Genomic DNA, 19,035 nt, shown 5'->3' on the forward strand with positions numbered 1-19,035 from the left:
AAAGAGGAAATTCAATATCTGGAGTTACTAAAATTTATAAAGTTCAGTGTTATCAGCCCCTCAGTAATTTTAAAATCTTGTTGAATTAAGAGGAAAAACTTTCATGGGGATAAACTGGTCTAATGATTGAAGTTTAAAATATGTAACTTTTTCCCAGCTCTGAATATATGCCTGCATTTTTTCTCACCAGCTAGAGCCAAAAGAGAGTACTTTTATGACAGATGTTCAATTTCAGACTGGAAAATATTATTTTATTTGCACTAAACCCATTCAACTACAGAGGCATCTCATAAAAAGTAGGCAAATATGTTTCCCAAATGTTACTCTCTGCCAGAAAGTTATGCACTCATATTTCTTTTATAACACTGACACAGAGAAATAGTAGGAGATGACAAAAATGTCAGCCACTGCAAGATGCCAAGGGGAGCACTTGGAGCTGGGATGTTGGGATGAGCCGGCGTAGGCCCAGTGTGCAGCCACTCTGTGCCAGGACACTCCAGAGGCTGGAGCCTCTCACATCGTTCGGACCCAGGGGCAAGGGCTGCTAAAGAGATGCTTCCTGCATATGCTGATTCATTTAAAGCCTATTTTTGCTTTTGATTCTTAAACGATCAGCTATTAATTTTTAATTTGTGTGAATGTTAGAAATTGACTCTTTGATTCACTGCAATCTGGCATCCCCTGAGGGGTTTTGTGGGGTTTTTTTCCCATTTCTTCCACAGTTTACAGATTGCCTCAGCATAGTGTTGCACTGTTCTGTGAAACAGTACAATTTAATTTAAAGTGGAACTGACATTGTAGCTTGAGGATTAAAAAGATTGAAGTATTTCATGCTATTTCCTTAAAAAAACTTAGAAAGCCTGGAGTGATCAAACTGCAACACAGTCTGCAAAAGAAAATGTTATTTTGTATCTAGACTGTCTAGCCTAGGCCTTTGGAATACCTCTTGCCTGACAAACTCATAAAAACCTATCTGACCCTGAAAGACAGACTCTAAAATATTTGATGAGTTTTTCCCTCACCTACTTCACCCCAGTTCAGTGTCTGGGATGCTTATGACTTTTAAAAGTTTCCTGAAGAAATGACTCAAACCAAAAATCTTCCTCTGTGTTTGAATTTGACATTGTCTGTACCAGACTTGGTACACTGGAAAGCTTTTAAAGCTCTAACTTAATGCTCTCTAAGAGGAAATGAATCCATAAACCCATATTAGAATGAAGGACGGGCACATTTAATCAATATAAACAAGTGCTCCAAACTTCAGTAATTTTAGCTTCCTTACCTTTAACTCATCTGTGTAAAACACTTTTTGTTTCTTTGAAAGAGTTCTTTCTACATGCATATTAAGGAACATAGGTGCAATCAACATCACCACCAACAAATAAGTGCTCATTTTTCTGGATTTCACTAAAGAAATCAATTTTTATTGCTAACAGAAATTTTGTAGTTTTCATAGAATATTCATGCAACAAAAATACAAAAAGTACACAATTTCTTAATGTTCCCTGAGCAGCAGTAGATTTGATCTTGAGTGCAAATACAGTCAATCAGATAAAACAGTGGACTTAAACCATTATTTAAGCCTGTGAAAACACAGAGATGCTTGCATATGTAGTTGAAATACCAGTTCTTCAAAAAATAACCAATTGTGTTAATTATTACTTCCAAAATATGATGCACAGAAATTTTTAACAGGCCTGAAGAATAATGTAGTGGTATTATGAAATTTCAGCTTTTGTCAAGAAGCTTGGCTTTTATTATTCTTTCTGCACATTATTTCTAAAAAGGAAATGGAGACATTATTTTTTAAAAAGTTGCAACTAAATTCCTCCCAGGTGTGAGCACCTTGGAATTCTTGGAAGGAGTTTATGTACAGAAAAAATACACTCACTAAAGCAGACCAGACTTCTGTGGTCTGTTTCTCTGCTCTAATGCAAGATTATTTAGCTAAGCAGTGCAATAACATACATTTTCAAAAAAAAAAAAAAACAAACACCTACCTTGATATATCATATAATTAATTTGTCAGTCTGTTAATTTCAGAAGAAATACTGCAAATTTTTGGAAGGATGAGAACCCATCGCTTTTAATTCTGTTTTGAACATAAAAATCAAAGGCAGTATGGGGTTTGGATGATGATGTTTCTCTTTTCTGTTTGCAAAATCCACTTTAATTAGTGGCAGTTTTATAAAGGGAATACCAGGTGGGTATTTGCCATAGGGTGCTTTGGGAAAAATACAAACTGTAGATGTATATATGTAATTAGGGCTCAACAATTAAAATGCAGTCATGCAGTACCTTCTATCAAAATGTAAGTACTTTATAAATTCTAATCAAGCTCCGAGAGACAACTACCTTATTTTACAAAGATTGTTTATTATTACTTGTGTTTAACAGCAGCACTGACAGCCAAGGTGACCTTGTCAAGAACATACAATAAGCAAAATAAAAATAACCTATTTGTCCCTTTTCTGCCAGTGTTTCCACTTGCACCAGTAAAACATTTGCAAAGGTGATCAGCCTTTTTTCCTTCTGTTAGCTGCAGCTTATCATTTTACTGAAGAGAACATCCATGCAAAGCAGTTCCAATTCCAAGTCAACATCTTGGCACTGACAAGACCCTTTTTGCCAGTAAATTTATCGGCTTACTTTTGGTTTAGGGAGTTTAAAAAAAAATGTTATTTGAATGGCTTAACAGCAAACTTATTTTTCATCAAGTGCCTTGTGTTTGGACATTACTTGCTTAGGTATTTAGCCAGTGTTTCCATCCCTGTGCTTTCTCTCCCTGTGGTGTTAAACATTCATTTGAGATTGACTTCTGAGTGAACCTGGGTATCACGAAGGATGCAGCGGCGAAACCCCGGCTGAAAAGCTTCTCAGAGAAGGACAGGGCTCAGACGTCGCTCTCCACACCATCCCCTCAAAAATCAGCGCTGCCAACTCAGCCCCTGGCCCGGGCAGAGAACAGACGGCCCAGTTCGAGGCAGCCCCCTCGCTCGCGGCACCTCCAGCTCCGCCTGGGGCATGGGGGCAGCTCGGCAGGGAGGGCAGGGGGGACGCGGCGCCGGGAAATCGCCGCCGGCTCCCGAGGAGCGCTCCCACAGCGCGGAGCCGCTCCCGCCCGCCCCCGGCGCGCGCACCGCCTTTCCCCGAGCCTGGCCCTGCCGCCTACGTCACCCGCGCCCCGCCCAATCAGCAGCCGCGGCTCCGGCGGCGCCAAAGCTACAAAGGGCGGGCGCGGGCCGGGGGTTCCCTCGGCCCCGCCCCCGGTGCGCCCCCGCCACGTGACCGGGGACGCGGCGCCGCGCCGGGGGCGATGCCCGGCGGGAAGGTACCGGCGGCGGGACGGGAGGAGAAGGGGCTCGGCCGGGCTGGTGAATGCTCCCTGGCCGCCCCGCAGGGCCGAGCCGTGGCGCTCCTCGCGGCGGCCTTGCCGTGCGCCCCGACCGCCGGCCAGGCGCGCCTCCCGGCCCCGCTGCGAGGGGCGCGGCGGTGGGTGGTGGCGGTGGCGGCGGCAGAGCAGCAGCCGCCGCGCTGTGCCCTCGCTGCCCTTTCATATCCGGCTCCAAGGCGTCGCCTGTGTTGGAGACCCGCCACGCTGGAACGCGGGGCGGGAGCAGGGGCCCTTCCCCGCGTTCCTGGTGTGCGCGGTTGCGCAACACTGACAGTGAAATCCACCGTGGCACAGCCGCAGCGAGGGAAGGGGGGAGCCCGGCCTTCTTACTTGGCATTCGGGGAAAAAGTGCAGGGAGAGTAGAACTTGAGAGGAAAAGGGAATTGTGGGAGTTGGCCAGGATTGATGCTGTTTTGAGCAGCTTCACTTCCTTGTCTGGGTGCGGAGGGAGGAGAAGCGCCCCGTGCTGTTTCTCTGTCCCTTTGGTAATTTGCTTGGTCCTCGCAGAGGAGCAATTAGGATGTGCTGGCTCTGATTAGCCGTGCTTAGGCTAATATTGAGGAAAGAGGAACTGCAAGTGCTTGATATATAGAGCTGACAAATAGCGTTGACAAATGACAGACCTGGTTGCTAAAGAATTTTGTCCATACTAGTGTGCAGGTTCAACCACTTTTTAAGTATAAGCACATTTAAAAGAAATTTTAATGGAAGAAAATGTCAACAGCAAGGTTAAAAATAATCTACTATACTTCACATAAATTAACCTGTAAATTGACACTATACATGTATTCTTCTGAAAGGTCTTTCATTCTTGGCTAGTGAAAAAATGCACACTTAACTGAAACAAGATTTAACCAACTCTTCCTGCAATATGATAACAGCCTGTGATAATACTAACTCCTTTTGCTGACAAAGATAATGGTCCTTAATGAATGAAAACTTATACTGATCAAGGGGAAATAGTGCACTTGCTGACTATTAAGTAAATTGATTTAAAACCCGTGCCAACCTGAGATGTAACACAAATGTGTGATACTCTTATTGTATCCTAAACATTTTGGATAGCTTAATTTTGAGTAAGCTTTTCTAAAATACTTCTGCTTTAACTGCTTTCATAGATTGCAGATTTCTCTTTAACTACTTGCCACTAGTTGTTAATACAAAGTATACTTCAATAGTATTCTTATTCCATGACAGTTGTTTTTTTTCAATGTAAGCATATAGTAATTTATACTGTTGCTTAAAAAAGGATGTATAGGTTAAAAATCTTGACATTCAAATGTTAATCTTATATATGTCAGTGTAAGTCATTGATCTAGGCACTAAAAGCAGTAGTTACACTTTTAAGAACTCAGTATCACGAATATGGCGCTTTGCTGGAAGTGAGGTGCTTGTTGTCAAATTCGGTTTTGGACTCTCTTCAAATTGGACTTTTGAAGGCCAACACAAGCTTAAGTGTTTTAGTTGGAGTACTTTAATGTGAAACCGATGAGAACAAAGGTGAAAGATGAGGATGGCTGTTGGTCAGTGTTGGGTATTTGCATACTTTTATGTAATTGCTCCCATCAGGTTTTTTTTAAATATGAAAAGTCTCTGGCAACTAGAGCTGTGGCTTTCAATGCTTTTCATTCTACTCTGTTCAGGAAGAATGTAACAATTGTATTTGAATAATTCTAACTGATGTTTAAGTGATGTGACTAATTTTTGGATTTGAAAGCCAGTAGCAGGAGGAGTTCATGTAGTGAAATGTTTTGTCACTTGTTTTCTCCTTCATCTTATGTTGCTTTTTGTCTTAGAGAAGGTGATGTGTCAAAGAAACGCCACTTGCATATGAGGTAGATAATATATTGGGTCATGTGTTCCTGGGGCCTCTTCCTGTGGTTTTTGAAGTAGCCCCAAAGAGGTGGGATTGTCTGAAGTGTAAAGGGCATGTAGTGAGTAGCCTTTGAGCATATGGTCCCAGTGACTTTATATAAGATGTTTCTGGGTAACAAGTCTTGGGCATAAGTAACCACACAGACTGGTTGAGTGGAGATGTTCTAGATAGGAACATCTATTTCAAAGTCAAATCCAACACCCCAGCCCCATACTTGCAGTAGTATGTTGTGTAATCACTATGCATTTTCACAGTTTTTTCAGTGTGCCTCCCTTTTCCTCACACTTGCACCCATGTAGGCTGACTTACCTTTATCTCACTGGAAATAACTAAAGGAATAATGGGGTAAGGTTGCTTGCCATGCCCTTTATGAGGAGGGCTTAGTCCTAATCCCACTAATGCCAACAGGAGTAACTCAGGGTTTTTTTCACTCACTTCGAAGGAACTGCTCCAGAGACAAATGCAATGCTTTTGGGAAAAGAGGTCAAGGCAATTTCTATATGAGGTAGCCATCCTAGCCTTCCCCTTTTTAACTCAAAATTTCAGAGGTCCTATTTTGGCTTCTGACACTTTATGCAATTTACAACATTCTTTGTCTGAATCTGTTTTGTAATAAATCTTGATTTTGTGCTGTACGGCAGGTCTACATGCTCTAGCTCTTTTGAGCCTGATTAAATGATTTTTTTTTTTTTTAATTCCAATACCTTGCTTCTAGACACTTCATGCATTCCTTCAATAAATTACATAAGTTATTTTTTGTGTGCCCCATTTTTAGTTCAAAGAAAAAGATGGTTAACCTTGTGACTCAAAATTAAAAGAACTCACAGTTGTTGCTGCATTTCTTTGAGAACAGCACAGCCTTCAGATTAGCTTAATTATAAATATTTATTCCTGAGAATTAAGTTTCTTGAAATGTTCATTTCTCTGCTGCCGTGAAGCAGGCTGGAGCAGAAGCAAAGAGCCTTTAAAGCTTGCCATTTCTGCATGCCAGCAGATGTATTCCTGTTGCAGAAGTCCTTGGACACCACCCCTCTGTGCCAAAGTGGTTTGCAGGGGAAGGGTGATAGTGCTGTCCCCAGCACTGGCATTGTTCCCACCATGTCTGAAGGCAAAGAGCCAAACAGAGGCCCTGCAGGCTGCTCTCAGCTCCCTTGCACCTGCTCCCATGCCCTCTCAGTAACTGTGGATTGAAGCTGTAGGTCCAGTTTCTTGAATTCACATCAAACACTTATATGGAGAGATTTAAATTGACAAGGAATTTGGGATGGGGTAATTGGCTCTAGGGTTTTTTTTGGGGTTTTTTTCAGTTTTTTAAGATGATCTAGGATGTGGGAAATGGTGGCAAGGTATTTGTATTAAAGACACGGAACTCAAAGTCGCTGCTGTCAGTATCAACGATCCTAAGTCCTTCTCTTTTGTTTCCTTCCAAGTGGAGTCTGCCAGAATTTGCAAAAGTTGAGAAATATCTTATGTACAGGGTGTATTTCTGTACTTTCTTGGTTTGGGACTTCAGGGACTGTTTTCAGGTTTTTCAGTGATTGTAGCGGCTATAAATTGCTGTGTGGTGGTAGCAGAAACTCTCAGATTCTCTTGAGTCTGGGGAGCAGGACACATGGTGAAAGAAAGAGCTAATTAAGCAGAACTGTCCACAGCACTGAGGGTTCTTCAGGTTGTAATTAAGCTGCCATAAATGTCAAGCAGCTGCTGGACTGGTCCCACTGATCCTTGTATCCTTTCTTGTGCTGCTGCACCAGCTGTAGCTAAGAAGTGCTTCTTCCCAAGGACGTTTTCTGGCAGTTTGGTTCATCATTGCTGTCTCTGCACAGAGTCTGGTGAGTACCAAGTGCTCAGAAAGAAGCGGAAGAGGGGACTCCAGTTGTTTCTGTTTTGTCAAGGAACCACCTGCCCCGAGACAGCTCTGTAGTGCTGCTCTGAAAACCTGAGCAGCCCTGGCTTTAGTCAGGCTAAGGAAGTGCAGGGTTAAATAAAACTCTTCTGCTATTAAGTCATTAATTGTGAAAAGTCTTCTTGCCCGTCACAGCCATGACTGTCTAGTACACTGAATTTCAGTTGTTTAAAAGTCACTTTCAGTGCAACTTCAGATTGCACTCTAAATAGAAGTGTAACCATCTAAACATAAACCTAGCTATTTGTTCTACTCAGTTTGCTTTTTTAACCTTGTTGCCTGTAAGCACATCCTTTCTGTTTGCACCCTAACCCTTCTTACTTAGGGACAGGGAGTTAACATGTAGCCTTTATCGTGCTGATTTTTATATGGTGTCCCCTTCCCAAGTCTTGGCAATTGTGCAGCAGTGGCTGTGTATCTGCTGCCACATTCTGCTGTTCATCCCCTGCCTCTTATGTCACGCTCTTTCTTTCCTGTGTTGGTATTGGACAGCACTGAGAAATTGAGGTTTGCTGTCTATCAGCAAATGTCATGATTTTAAGAATAACATGAATGAGAAGCTTAACAGAGGGTGACTTCCTAGTTCTATGTTTATTAAGCTTGCTAACAATAGAAGTATATTACAAAGCCTGTTTCATGCAACTCTTTGTGCATGCAATTATGTGCATTTATTTTCACTTATTTGCAACCATTTCTGCTTTTAACTGACCCTCAGAAGTGGTGTCCTGTAAACCTGTTTGCAAGCTGTGGTGCTGCTGTTGGCACAGACATGTTCCTCAAAACTGCAGCATCCCATTCAAGAAATAAGCTTTAGATGAACTGTGTTTGATACAGTAAGTCTTTGTCTGCAAAATGTATCTCACAAAATCTAGAAGCTACAAAACCAGGCATACAAGCAAGACTCCCAGCACTGACTAAGGTTAAAAACCATCAGAAGCACTTGCCAAGAGGACAGCCCAATGCAGAGGTTCCTGTCTAAGCACTCTGGAAATCGAGGCTTGGGCCAGCATCTTCACTGGGAGGGAAGCAACATTTAAATTCTCTGTGTCATAATGTTAACCTTTCTTGTTAAACTGCTGTAGTCTCCTTACCTGACATCGTGTCCTTACCAAAGCGCTGTTAGTTCTGGATTTAATACCACGTCAGATTCAAGATTGTACCTTTCATATATCTGTGGGAGTAGTTATGGGGACAGTTTGATAATGAGTAGGTGCTTTGAGGTGTAAATACCCTCGGCAGTTTTAGAAGAGGCTCTTAGCAGGGTCAGTTATCATCAGTGAAAATTGCAAAGTGCATTTGTTTTGCTCTGTCTTCCTACTATGCACAGCAGCACTGTGTGTCAGGAGGGGTGAAGTAAGATGCTGCTCACTGTACGCTTTTGGAAACTGCTGGTTTCATTCTCAAGAGCACTGAAAAAACCCTATGGAAAATAAATATGCATATTTATTCTATGATTCCACTTCGTGTTTTTTTGTTGTGCCTATGTTTGATATGTATGTTACAGTCCTGATTGACCAGCCTGGAAGAAAATATATGTGCTGATTAACTTAACTTTGGAGGAATAATTATTTATAGGTAGGAGCTGTAGTTGCTTGAGAGAAGGTACATCAGAAGAAGACAGATGTAGTTAGATGATACAGTCAGCGCTTTCTAAGATAAGTTTCAGTAGCAGAGTAGGATAAGATGTTTATCGTGTTCAAGTTCAATTTCTATGTGTAACCTGGTGTTGAATCTGAGAGATAACTTTGGATGTGATAACAGGCAACTCTCTCATCTTCAGCTATTTTCAGATGTTACAATCTCTTGCATGAAATTAGCACTGGATGCTAATCAGCATCCTGTTTTGTGACTTATCTAATGCTCCAAATGACTTCTGGCATCCTTTGTAAGGGAAAGGCAACGTTTTTTGTGGGGAAATGGTTGTGAAAATAAGTGTAATTCTTACAGCTGAAAAATCAGAGCCTGGGGTGTTTTTGTTTTGTTTTGGGTTTTTTTTGGTTGATTAGTTATTTTTAATGGTGAACTGTATAGTGATATCTAGTGTGACCTCCTGCGTAAACAAAATTAAAGCACATTAAATATTACTTTGAAGGCATTGTTTAGTTAATTTAGTGAGCTGTTCCTGTGTAACATAATATTTTCAGCTTCACTGAGCAGCTATCAGTACTATGGGATGTAACTTAGACCAACAGAAAGTGTATTTATCAAAAATTTAATTTACCCCTGACCTTGGTGGTGGTGTTATTATTTAGTGCTACATAAAATATGCTTGCAAATGTTTGAGACTTTTTTTTATGAGCTCCAATTAAAAATTGGAATTTGTTTGTAAACATTAGGAAATACTAGGGGCAATCTAGAGTAAGTAAATTTAACTTGAAATTGATTATGTCTACACTGTGTTTTTAATGGGTTTGTTTTTCCTTTCTCTAGCGGAAGAGACTTTGGAATGCAGAACGCACACCATTCCCAGATGAGACACCCCTAGGTCTGAAAAAATCAAATGTCAGGACATCAGTGTCTGCTGCTTCAATTTCCAATGCGTGGCTTAGGTGTGGGGATGGTTTTGAGAGTACTTCAGTGCTGGAGGTAAAATGCTGCATTAGTGGTGTAATAAAGAGATGCAAACTGACAGTGAATTTCCATGCTTGAGTGAATAATAAGATGTTGCCTTTTCTTTTGGTGTTGTTTCCAAACAAACAGCATGTTGTTGCAACTGTCAAAATAGACAGAAAATGGAAAGCACAGTTACATAAGGACATTGTCTTAACTTGTTAGTGTAACTTGCAGAGCATATGTTGATATGTTGTGTTCTAGATAGCATTTATCACTTAGAAAATTTCAATAATACACTGAAGGATGCAAAAGTAATTTGACATTTGGGAAGGAGTGCTACATTTCCTAAAAAATATGGAACAAAAATGCCATAGTTTGCATCTGAAGATTTTTTTGCTAGACCTAAATAGTGTAATTTGTAATAGTGAATAGTCTGAATAGTGTAATAGTTTGTAATAGTGAATTAAGTGTAGAAAATCCTGCTTGATCAGCCAGATCTGGATGAAAAGTATTTTGTGCTGACCCAAGCTGCTTTTCTATTTCTTCTTCTGGTACTGAGCAGTCACACTGTTGCATATCTTATGGGATATAGTAAAATGAGAGACAGGGCAACCAAGTAATTCTTTCTGTAACTTTTCAAGAGGACACATGCTTTATCAAGCATGTTGTTTCTGCCCACTTTTGACATTTTAGTGCTGAAAATACTGGCTCCTATTCTTCTCAAGGTCACATGTGATTTCTGTCATAGTCACAGAAAGTTTGTATTTTCCCCGTCTATGAAAATTCAGATTTTATGTTACTATTCTCATGCTTTAATACGTCATTATATTATAGTCTTCTAAAAGATTTTAAATTTATTTTGAAATTGTTCTGCTAAGCTTTGGTAAGTGAGTAACAACAGCTTTGAATATGTTGATATGTGTTAAAATTAATGTCCTAGTGATTAAATCTCTGTCTCTTAGTCCCAGAAGCCTTCTAATAAGAAATCCAGGATTAAGAAGCGTCTTGGACCACTGTTAACATCTGCTGAAAGTGCATCTAGTATGTTTTGATTATTTCATGTTAACATTGTCAGACTATTGTTACTTTCTTTTGTCCTGTATTGGGGTAGAAGTTGGCTCAAAATACTGGTTGCTTTCTTCTTCTGTTGCTGTAATTAGAAGCTAATTTTGATAAGACACAGAGTCTCTCACTGTTGTGGTGGGCACATCCATTCACCCATAGTGCCAGAAATATATTCTGCAAAGCTGCAGGCATTCAGCTATTGCTTTTGAAAAGGTGAAAGAAGCATCACTAATGCTGTATATGGTGTGTATTATAAAAGGGATGGGATATTTTAATCCTTCACATTTCATTAGGAGGGTATGAAAAATAGCCCTTAGCTGTATAGATTGAAAGTGAGATTATTCTGTCGTCTTCTAGACAGACAAGCAGGCATAAGAGCACACATATTTTGTAAATATGAGCAATAGGTAGAAAAACAGTTCTAGCAACCTCCTGCTTTTACAATCTTCTGTATGCCCCCAAGTTGTTTAATATAGGCATTAAAAAAAAGAACTTAGAATAAAGAGGAGGAGGACTTACTGACTCTTTCTAGTTCTTTTTTTTTTTTTTTTTTTTTTTTTTTTTTTTTTTTTTTTTTTTTTTTTTTGAGCCCAGAGAAAAAGAAAGAAAAAGGGGGTGGTATTTTTCAGTCTCTATTTCTGCTTGCTCCAGCAGCTGTGCTGCTTTTGTTGGATGTAAGTAGGTGACCTAATGGACACTTTTTTTTTACATTTGGGGTTCTAGCTTTTCTAGATTTCTAAGAAGAACCTCTCTGTGTTGCAGGAGGAGATGTGGTGGTGTTTTTCTCTTCTGGGCCCTTCTGCCTAATTACAAACCCCCAGTAATTATCTAAATTCCCATTTACTTATAATGTTTTAGTAGTGGTAGGAAGTGGAAAATTCTGCCTTCCTAGTTCTGTATGCTCCATGCTAAGCATGAATCCTTTTCTCCTTGCTTTTATGATTAAAAATAATGCAGAAAGGTATTTTGAATTAAAATGTCTTACTTCAAAAACACACCAGCTTTTCTTTGCAACACCTTAGAAGTTATTTTTTTTTCCTCTCTGGAGAAAACTGAAGAGTAATCTCTACTGGTGGAATACTTTTATTCCTTTGTTACTTGTTGGATAAAGTCAGAGAGCTCCCAAACCCAGAATTCTAAGGACAGTCTTCCTATAAACCACGCAGCATTTTACAAGGGTACACGTGGGGGAGTGGAGGAGTGTTAGGACTGTATGTAGGGGGACTAAATGTCAGACAGTCCTCACTTTTCTTCACACTGCTGAAGGACACAGTGGTAGCCTCATTATATAAAATGAAGTGTTAGCATTTATTGTGGAGAATTAAACTGAAAATAATGCATGTATGAGTAGGAAATACATGTGAATTAATGCTTCAGTATTAATCTCTGATGCCTAGTAACAGAATGTATAATTTTGCCCATTAAAAAATAGTACAGTTTAATTTTCAATACTTCTAAATTTAACAAAACTGCATTTCTGTAACAGTCTAACACTTTGCAATGCTTTTTCATAGGAGCTGCTGCTGCTGAAAGCTCTAAGGAAGCTGAGGACATAATATGGACCTCTAGTGGCAGTGATTTTTCAGATGATGGAAATAAAACATTGATTCCAAGGTTGCACAGCAAAAAAAGTGATGCTTCCAAAACAAAGGAGTCACCTAGCAGACATGATTTATTGTTAGAGGACAGAAGTAGTGAAGGTAAGTTCAAATGCAAGATTTAACAAGAAACCTTCTGTCCATTTCAGGTGCTGTAATGAAAATATTCTTGAGGTCATTCTGGCAAAATGACATGATCCATTCCTGTTTTGGTTAGATCAGTTGGAGGGGTTTGGGTTTTTTTTTTCATAAAGTTCATCTGGGTATAGAATAAGCTCTTAGTATAAATTATGTACAAAAACTTTAAACCTTGGAGTAAAGGAGCACAGTTTTCTGCATCTACTGATTAGATATGGCAGGCTTTGCAGCTGCAGATAGCATCATCTTCTGTGCCATGCATTTTTATTTCAGAACACAGTCTTCCTTGCTTCCCCTGTTAGCTGCACTATGTGAACAGCCATGAGTTCAGTTCTTAGAACTTCCTTTCTAATTTGTGGACCAGGAAATTACACAGGGGAGAGAAATTGATTAAAAAGTGCAGCTGAAGACAGAAAAACTGTATGCTCTATTATAGAAGTGTTAATTGGGATAATGTATAAGTTGCATTAGAACTTGTTAGGAAGTCTTTACAATGCAAAATAAGTTAGGTTAACTTTGTTAACCTAACCTGTTAACTTTGTTACTTCAGCTAGATCTGAAATACTAGTTAGTCTGGGTCCTGGATGTCTGGCAAAGCATTCAAACGCTGCTGTGAGCTGAGCAAAATAGATTGACTGATTGATGACTTTTTGTTTCATGTGTGACACTGCTGAAATATGCTCCTTAGGTTTAAAACAAAAATGCAAAATCTTCCTTCTTTCATCTATATAACTGTCATTGACATATCTGATAGCTATCTTCTGTAATCCCTAGTAATTTTCTTCTTTTTGAAAAGGAAGGACTGTTCATTTTCTAAACTGCAATCTGTTGCTGAATAGGAATTTTTCTAATCTACCATTAATATTCACTTGTCCCCTGCAAGTATATCCTGCAGGTTTTTTTTTTTAAGAGACAATACACAGACATTTTTATGCTTATAAGATAGCAAAACTTGGTTTCTCTGTAATTGAAGAAATCCTGATGTGTTATGTATTTGCTTGAGGGTTACTGAGAAAATCCAATAATTGTCATGTTTTTCTTCTAAACCCAAAAATATCTTTAAAGCAGTGGGCAGTAAAAGAACTGTAATTTCCATATTTTTTGAAGTAACCATCATGTTAATTTTACACTAATTTTAGCATTGTATCTTGTGTGCCTCTCTGTGTGCGTGCATATATAGGTACAGTTGTAGGTGTGGTGACAGTAGGGAAGAAGTATTTTTTAAAGAGGTGTTCCCTTTCATGTGAAGTTCACTTTGAGTGTCAGAACTTCAGTGTGACAAGATAAAATGGATTGCTTTGTATTCATCAAGGAATTTATTCTGTTGTCACAAGTTGCATGCAACTTGTCACACAGCTTCAAATGAAACCTCTTTGCATTACCTGTTTGCTATGTCTGTGTTTAAAATTTCTGATGAAGCTTCCTCATAGTCAGAAACAGAAATGCATCTGTGTGTGTAAAAGGAGGCAGCATTATAGCTGTGTGTTTGTCTGGGTGACTTCAGAGTCTGAAAGGTCAATGCAGAAACTAGTATTTAGAATACAGTAGCACTGCCAAGTACAGAAGATACTACCACAGTTCCATGGATATGTACAGATGCCTGGAGCATGGTGCAGGTGCCTTCTTTCTCTGCTGCCTCTCCCCTGTACATGACTATTCCAGTGTTAGAAATATGACATTTACAAAAGCAAAAAAAGCGACCCCCCAAAAAGCTTTTATCCCTTCTCCTTTGAGCATGCTCATTTATGCAAAACACGTTGAAATTATCTCTTTCAGTACCTTGTGGCATTTGGACCTAAAGGATTGTGAGGGTGCTACTGCAGCTCAGGTTTCCATGCCGTTCAGTAGATCCTTGGAATCACTAATGGACTTTTGGAGTTGCATTAAATATCACATGGTCCTGAGGATGGTGGAAAAAAACTTTCTGCATTTCTGTCTGCATCTTTTTGTTTATTGACATTTCATTGTGGATTTGTCTGGGGCTTTATTTGTTGTTTTTTTACCTCCATCTTTTCTTATTCCTATTTCTATTAATTTGTCCTTGACAATTCTCTCTTTGATGTGCTTAAAGATTTGATTTGCAGACCTGTATATTTAGGCATGGAGTTCTAAGAGGTGACCATTTCAACTAGCTTTTTTGTTCCTCTGTGCGGTTACCACTAATAGCAGATGTTAGTTAACATTGTTTAAGGCATTTGCTTAGAACAGTGAATTCTGAACAAGTTCACATGGAGAATCCAATGCAGCTGGGCAAAAAAGCCCCCTAACTAAACTATGGAAAAATTAATAGTAACTGAACTAAAGAAAACATCCTACCTACCTGTGCAGCTAAATGTACCACCTCTTTGCAGACAATCTTTTTTTTTTTTCGTATGTATGTGATTTTTATCCTTCCTCACAGAACATTTTCGGCTAGTAGGATTTAGCCTTTATGAGACACAAAATACTTAAACATAAAGATCAGTTGAACATAGATTAAAAATAATTTTGAAATTCTTCCCTCAAGTTCAGGATAGCTGTAGTATTACTCTTTGTGCTTATAATAGATGGTGATTAAGAAAAACTCTTTTTACCAATCTTCTATTTTAGATGAATTGAAGCTTATTGACTGGGAGAAGGATACTGATTCCACTGATCAGTGTGATGGGTCAGAAAAAGAGGACAGCTCAGTACAGATATCAGACTCAGACTCCTGCACAAATCTGCCTGTCAAAGAGGAGAGTGATGAGCTTTGTAAGGTGAGAAACTGTTCCAAGTTTAAGAAAAAAAACTGCTGCTATAATTATGGAATGTATTCATATTTGTTTGCATTTGTTTTGAGGCAGTGTGAGGATTTTGCTTACCTTATCTTTTCAGAAGGAATTCTGTACACAAGAATTTCAAGGCATTTTCTTTGACTGCCAAACCTCAAAACCAAGCAGTGCCCCTCACACAGAGCTTGGTAGTGTGGTCACTGGATCACAGGCTGACTGAGGTGGGAAGGCACCTCTGTAGAATGCCTAATCAAACCCCCCTACTCACATTTGGGCAGATGAAGCTGGCTGTTCAGGGCTGTGTCGGATTTCGTTTTGAGTATTTCCAAGAGCAGAGACTCCACAACTTCTCTGGGTAACATGTCCCAGTGCTTGGTTACCCTTGCAGTGAAGCAACTTGTTCTTATATTAAAATTGAATTTCTTGTATGTCAACGTGTGTGCAGAAGGTCATCAGGTGGGCGAGTTTCTCACCAGAGATGATCATCTGGACTTTGGACTGTCCCTGGCTGCTTGTGACAAGCTGGTGCCCTAATTTCCTGTAGTGTGGTGGGTGAGAGACAATTTCCTATTTCTCTTTAGTACTTTGCGACTGTGACTATCTAAAAACCCAGGTGTTGGGAATAGAGCTTGATGGGGTAAAGGACTACATGCAGGACACTCTTTTCAATGATGAGGATTGCAGAGCTCCAGAAAGGGAAAAAGCAGTGAGAACGGAATATTACTGGCTAAGATATGGTAGCTTTTTTTTTTTTTTTTTTTACTGCAGAAAATGTAAGTTTATTTCTAAAGAAGCATTCTGTGTCAACCATAGATGTTTATTTAGTATCTTACAATGAACTGACCTGTGTGAAAAGACACATGATGATGGTACCGTAGGCCAAAGTAACATTTGAAATGGGCTGCGTGGGGCCACTGTCCCTGGACATGTTCAAACAAAGACTGGACGTGGTGCTTAGTGCCGTGGTCTAGTTGATGTGGTGGTGGTGTTTGTTCAGAGGTTGGATTTGATGATCTCAGAGGTCTTTTCCAACCTGACTCTGTCGCTCTGTGATTTACCCTCTCTCCAGAGCTGGGGGCTGGTGCCGCACCAGGGAGCCCAGCGCCGGCAGCGCTCCCCGAATGTGGCGGAGAAGCCCCAGCCGGGGCGGGCAGAGCGGAGGGGCCGGGCTGTGACCCCCAGGGGGGCAGCCGGGGAAGGGGCAGCGCCGGCCTGGCAGCCGGGAAACACGGGCCGGAGGAGGTGCGGGTGTGGGAGCGGCGGGAGCAGATCCACCGGGGATCGGTGCTGCAGCAGCCCGGCAGAGGGCACCGCAGGCCCGGGAACCTCGGCCCGTGGGGCCATAGGCCGGGCTGTTAGCGAAGGGGATTAAAGCCTTATTGAAACTCGTTTATGTATCGATTCTGTATTAAAATGCTCGCGAGTGAGTGTGACAGGGAGTCCTGCTCATACAGGAGAGAAAGCAGCCTCCAGTTTCCCAGGAGTGAGCCCCATGGCAGAGTGCTGCTGCCTTGCTGGGACCAGAGGGTGGGACGGTGGCTCTGTCCGTGTCCCCTCACCACGAAAAGGACATTGAGGGGCTGGAGTGAGTCCAGGGAAGGGCAGCAGAGCTGGGGAAGGGTCCGGAGCACAAGTGTGATGAGGAGCGGCTGAGAGAGCTGGGGGTGTTCAGTCTGAAGAACTGAAGGCTCAGTGCAGACCTCATCACTCTCTACAACCACCTGAAAGGAGTCTGTAGCCAGGTGGGCTCAGACTCTACTCCCTTGAGGACGACAAGTGAGGGGACAAAAGAAATCAGCCTCTAGCTGTGCCAAGGGAGGCTCAGGTTGGACACCAGAAAGAATTTATTCACAGAAAGTGATCAGACATTGGAAGGGGCTGCCCAGGAAGGTGGTGGAGTCACCATCCCTGAAGGTGTTTAAGGAAAAACTGGATGTGCCACTTAGTGCCATGGTCTAGTTGAACATGGTTTTGAACATGGACTTGATGATCTTGGAGTCTTTTCCAATCTAATTGCTTCTGTGATTCTGTGAAGCAGTGGGTCTGGCTGTGGCAACATGTGTGAACTGGCACTGGTCAGGTTCTTGTGGGTGTCAGTCCCACTCTAGCATCTGTAGCTCAGAGTTTAGCAAGTTTTCAAGTTTTGAAGAACTTATTTTATATAGCCTAAGTCTCGGGCTGCAGCGTCAGAAGAGGCTGCATGGTCTGCATAAAGCTGTGAAAACAGAATTGAGATTTATGCAAGTGGTAAAAGTTGTCCTGTTTTTATTACACCAGCATGACTTATCCCAGTGTACATGGAAAGCTGGATAAATGTTATGAGACACATTCATGTTAATGACGCTCATGAGAGGGGTTTTTGGGATGCAACCATACTGTAATAAAAAGTTTTTAAATCTAACCAGAATAGTTATGCTAGTACAAAAGATGTGGGTACATTGGGAAACTGAGATTGTCCCTACAGATTTCCTCTTCCCCCATCCCAGCTGGAGTGCCACACTGTGGGAATTTTGCTGGGTGGTCACCCTCACCAGAAAACTTGCTTCTGGGAATTCAGTTTATGCAGGAGGGTAAATCCCCAGTGATTTCTCTGCCTGCTGCAGTCATTGTTTTGCTTTGCTTGGGATATGCTGTTTTCCGAGGAAAAATCTGCTAGAATAAAACTGCAGGCAAGCCGAGAGGTTTCCAAGAGAGAATAGAAAGGCACTATTCTCTATAGGAGGTCATTTGCTGTATGAGTATTCTTTAAAAAGGCCTGTTAATTTTGTGGCCTAGTTCATGGTGAGGGAAGGGGAAAAAAAGCCAAATGTTGATATATCATCATTTTTGTGGTATTTACTAAATATCTAGAATCTAATGGAGTGTGTGGATAATCAAAAGACCATGAAATTTCTTTTACGCCACTTCAAAATACGCCAAATACCAAGAGGTTCTGGAGGTTTAGGATTACTGCCAAAATATCTTTATGGTAGTATTTACTCTTGGTAGGAGTGTATTATGTTTCTACTGGGAAATCTCTTCCCCTATTCCCTTATATACTAATATATCTAATTTAAAAATTACTTCTATTCGATGATATTAACTGCATAGAAAAGCTTCACGTATTGTTTTGGTTGGAAGATAAGACTCTTGCTTATCTCTAGGCTGTAAAGCTGCAGTCATGACTCAGTTTATGTTCCAAGTCCCTGTGCTGTGTCTTTCCTATCAACTATCCACTTCTGATGTGTAAAGCTGCTTGATAGAGGATAATGAGGAAGGCAAGTTGAAGCTGGCCTTATGGTAACAGCTAATTTTTGTCTTCAGAATTTTTGAAGGAAGCATGTGCAAGATATGACAGGACCACACTTTCCTTTAGCTATTTTTAGGGGATGAGGGACTTATTTTATGTTAGTTTTCATTTGACCTATAAGGGTTGAATTTTTGCTTAAGATGATGCAGGACTAAGATCTGACAAGGTGACCCCAGATGTTTCTATTCTTACAGTTCCTTGATTTCCAGTTACCAGTGGTGGATACCTAGGGGAACTTTTTTCTTGGAGAACATGGTACTAAAATAAAGATTAACCATTAATGATAATTTTTCAGCATACATGTTTCCCCAAAGAGTGCCATGTAATCACTTCAAAATTGAAAAACTCCCTATTTTTATGCACTGGTAGTGACTACTTTTTGCCAAACTTGTCTAGAGACTTTTTGTCTTGTGAGCTGAAGTTCCATATTTTGTAAGAACTGCTTATCTATGAATTTTTTAAG

The 19,035-nt window shown here is 40.6% G+C and overlaps 1 protein-coding gene across 2 annotated transcripts in view; it reads left to right on the forward strand.

The window, feature by feature from the left end:
• Nucleotides 1–3,284: 3,284 nt before the first annotated feature.
• The window catches only part of SPIDR (scaffold protein involved in DNA repair), a 195,817-nt gene continuing 180,066 nt past the window's right edge, over nt 3,285–19,035 (forward strand). For both annotated transcript variants that reach the window (XR_008429959.1, XM_053938390.1), the window contains exons 1-5: nt 3,285–3,331; nt 9,607–9,762; nt 10,692–10,770; nt 12,309–12,494; nt 15,120–15,268. Coding sequence is in view for 1 of the 2 variants with exons in the window: in XM_053938390.1 (XP_053794365.1) it covers nt 3,317–3,331; nt 9,607–9,762; nt 10,692–10,770; nt 12,309–12,494; nt 15,120–15,268 (585 nt within the window). In the remaining variant the exon portion in view is untranslated. The remainder of the gene's footprint in view (nt 3,332–9,606; nt 9,763–10,691; nt 10,771–12,308; nt 12,495–15,119; nt 15,269–19,035) is intronic.

The sequence above is a fragment of the Vidua chalybeata genome, chromosome 1, assembly GCF_026979565.1.
Source record: "Vidua chalybeata isolate OUT-0048 chromosome 1, bVidCha1 merged haplotype, whole genome shotgun sequence".
NCBI classification, from domain to species: domain Eukaryota; kingdom Metazoa; phylum Chordata; class Aves; order Passeriformes; family Viduidae; genus Vidua; species Vidua chalybeata.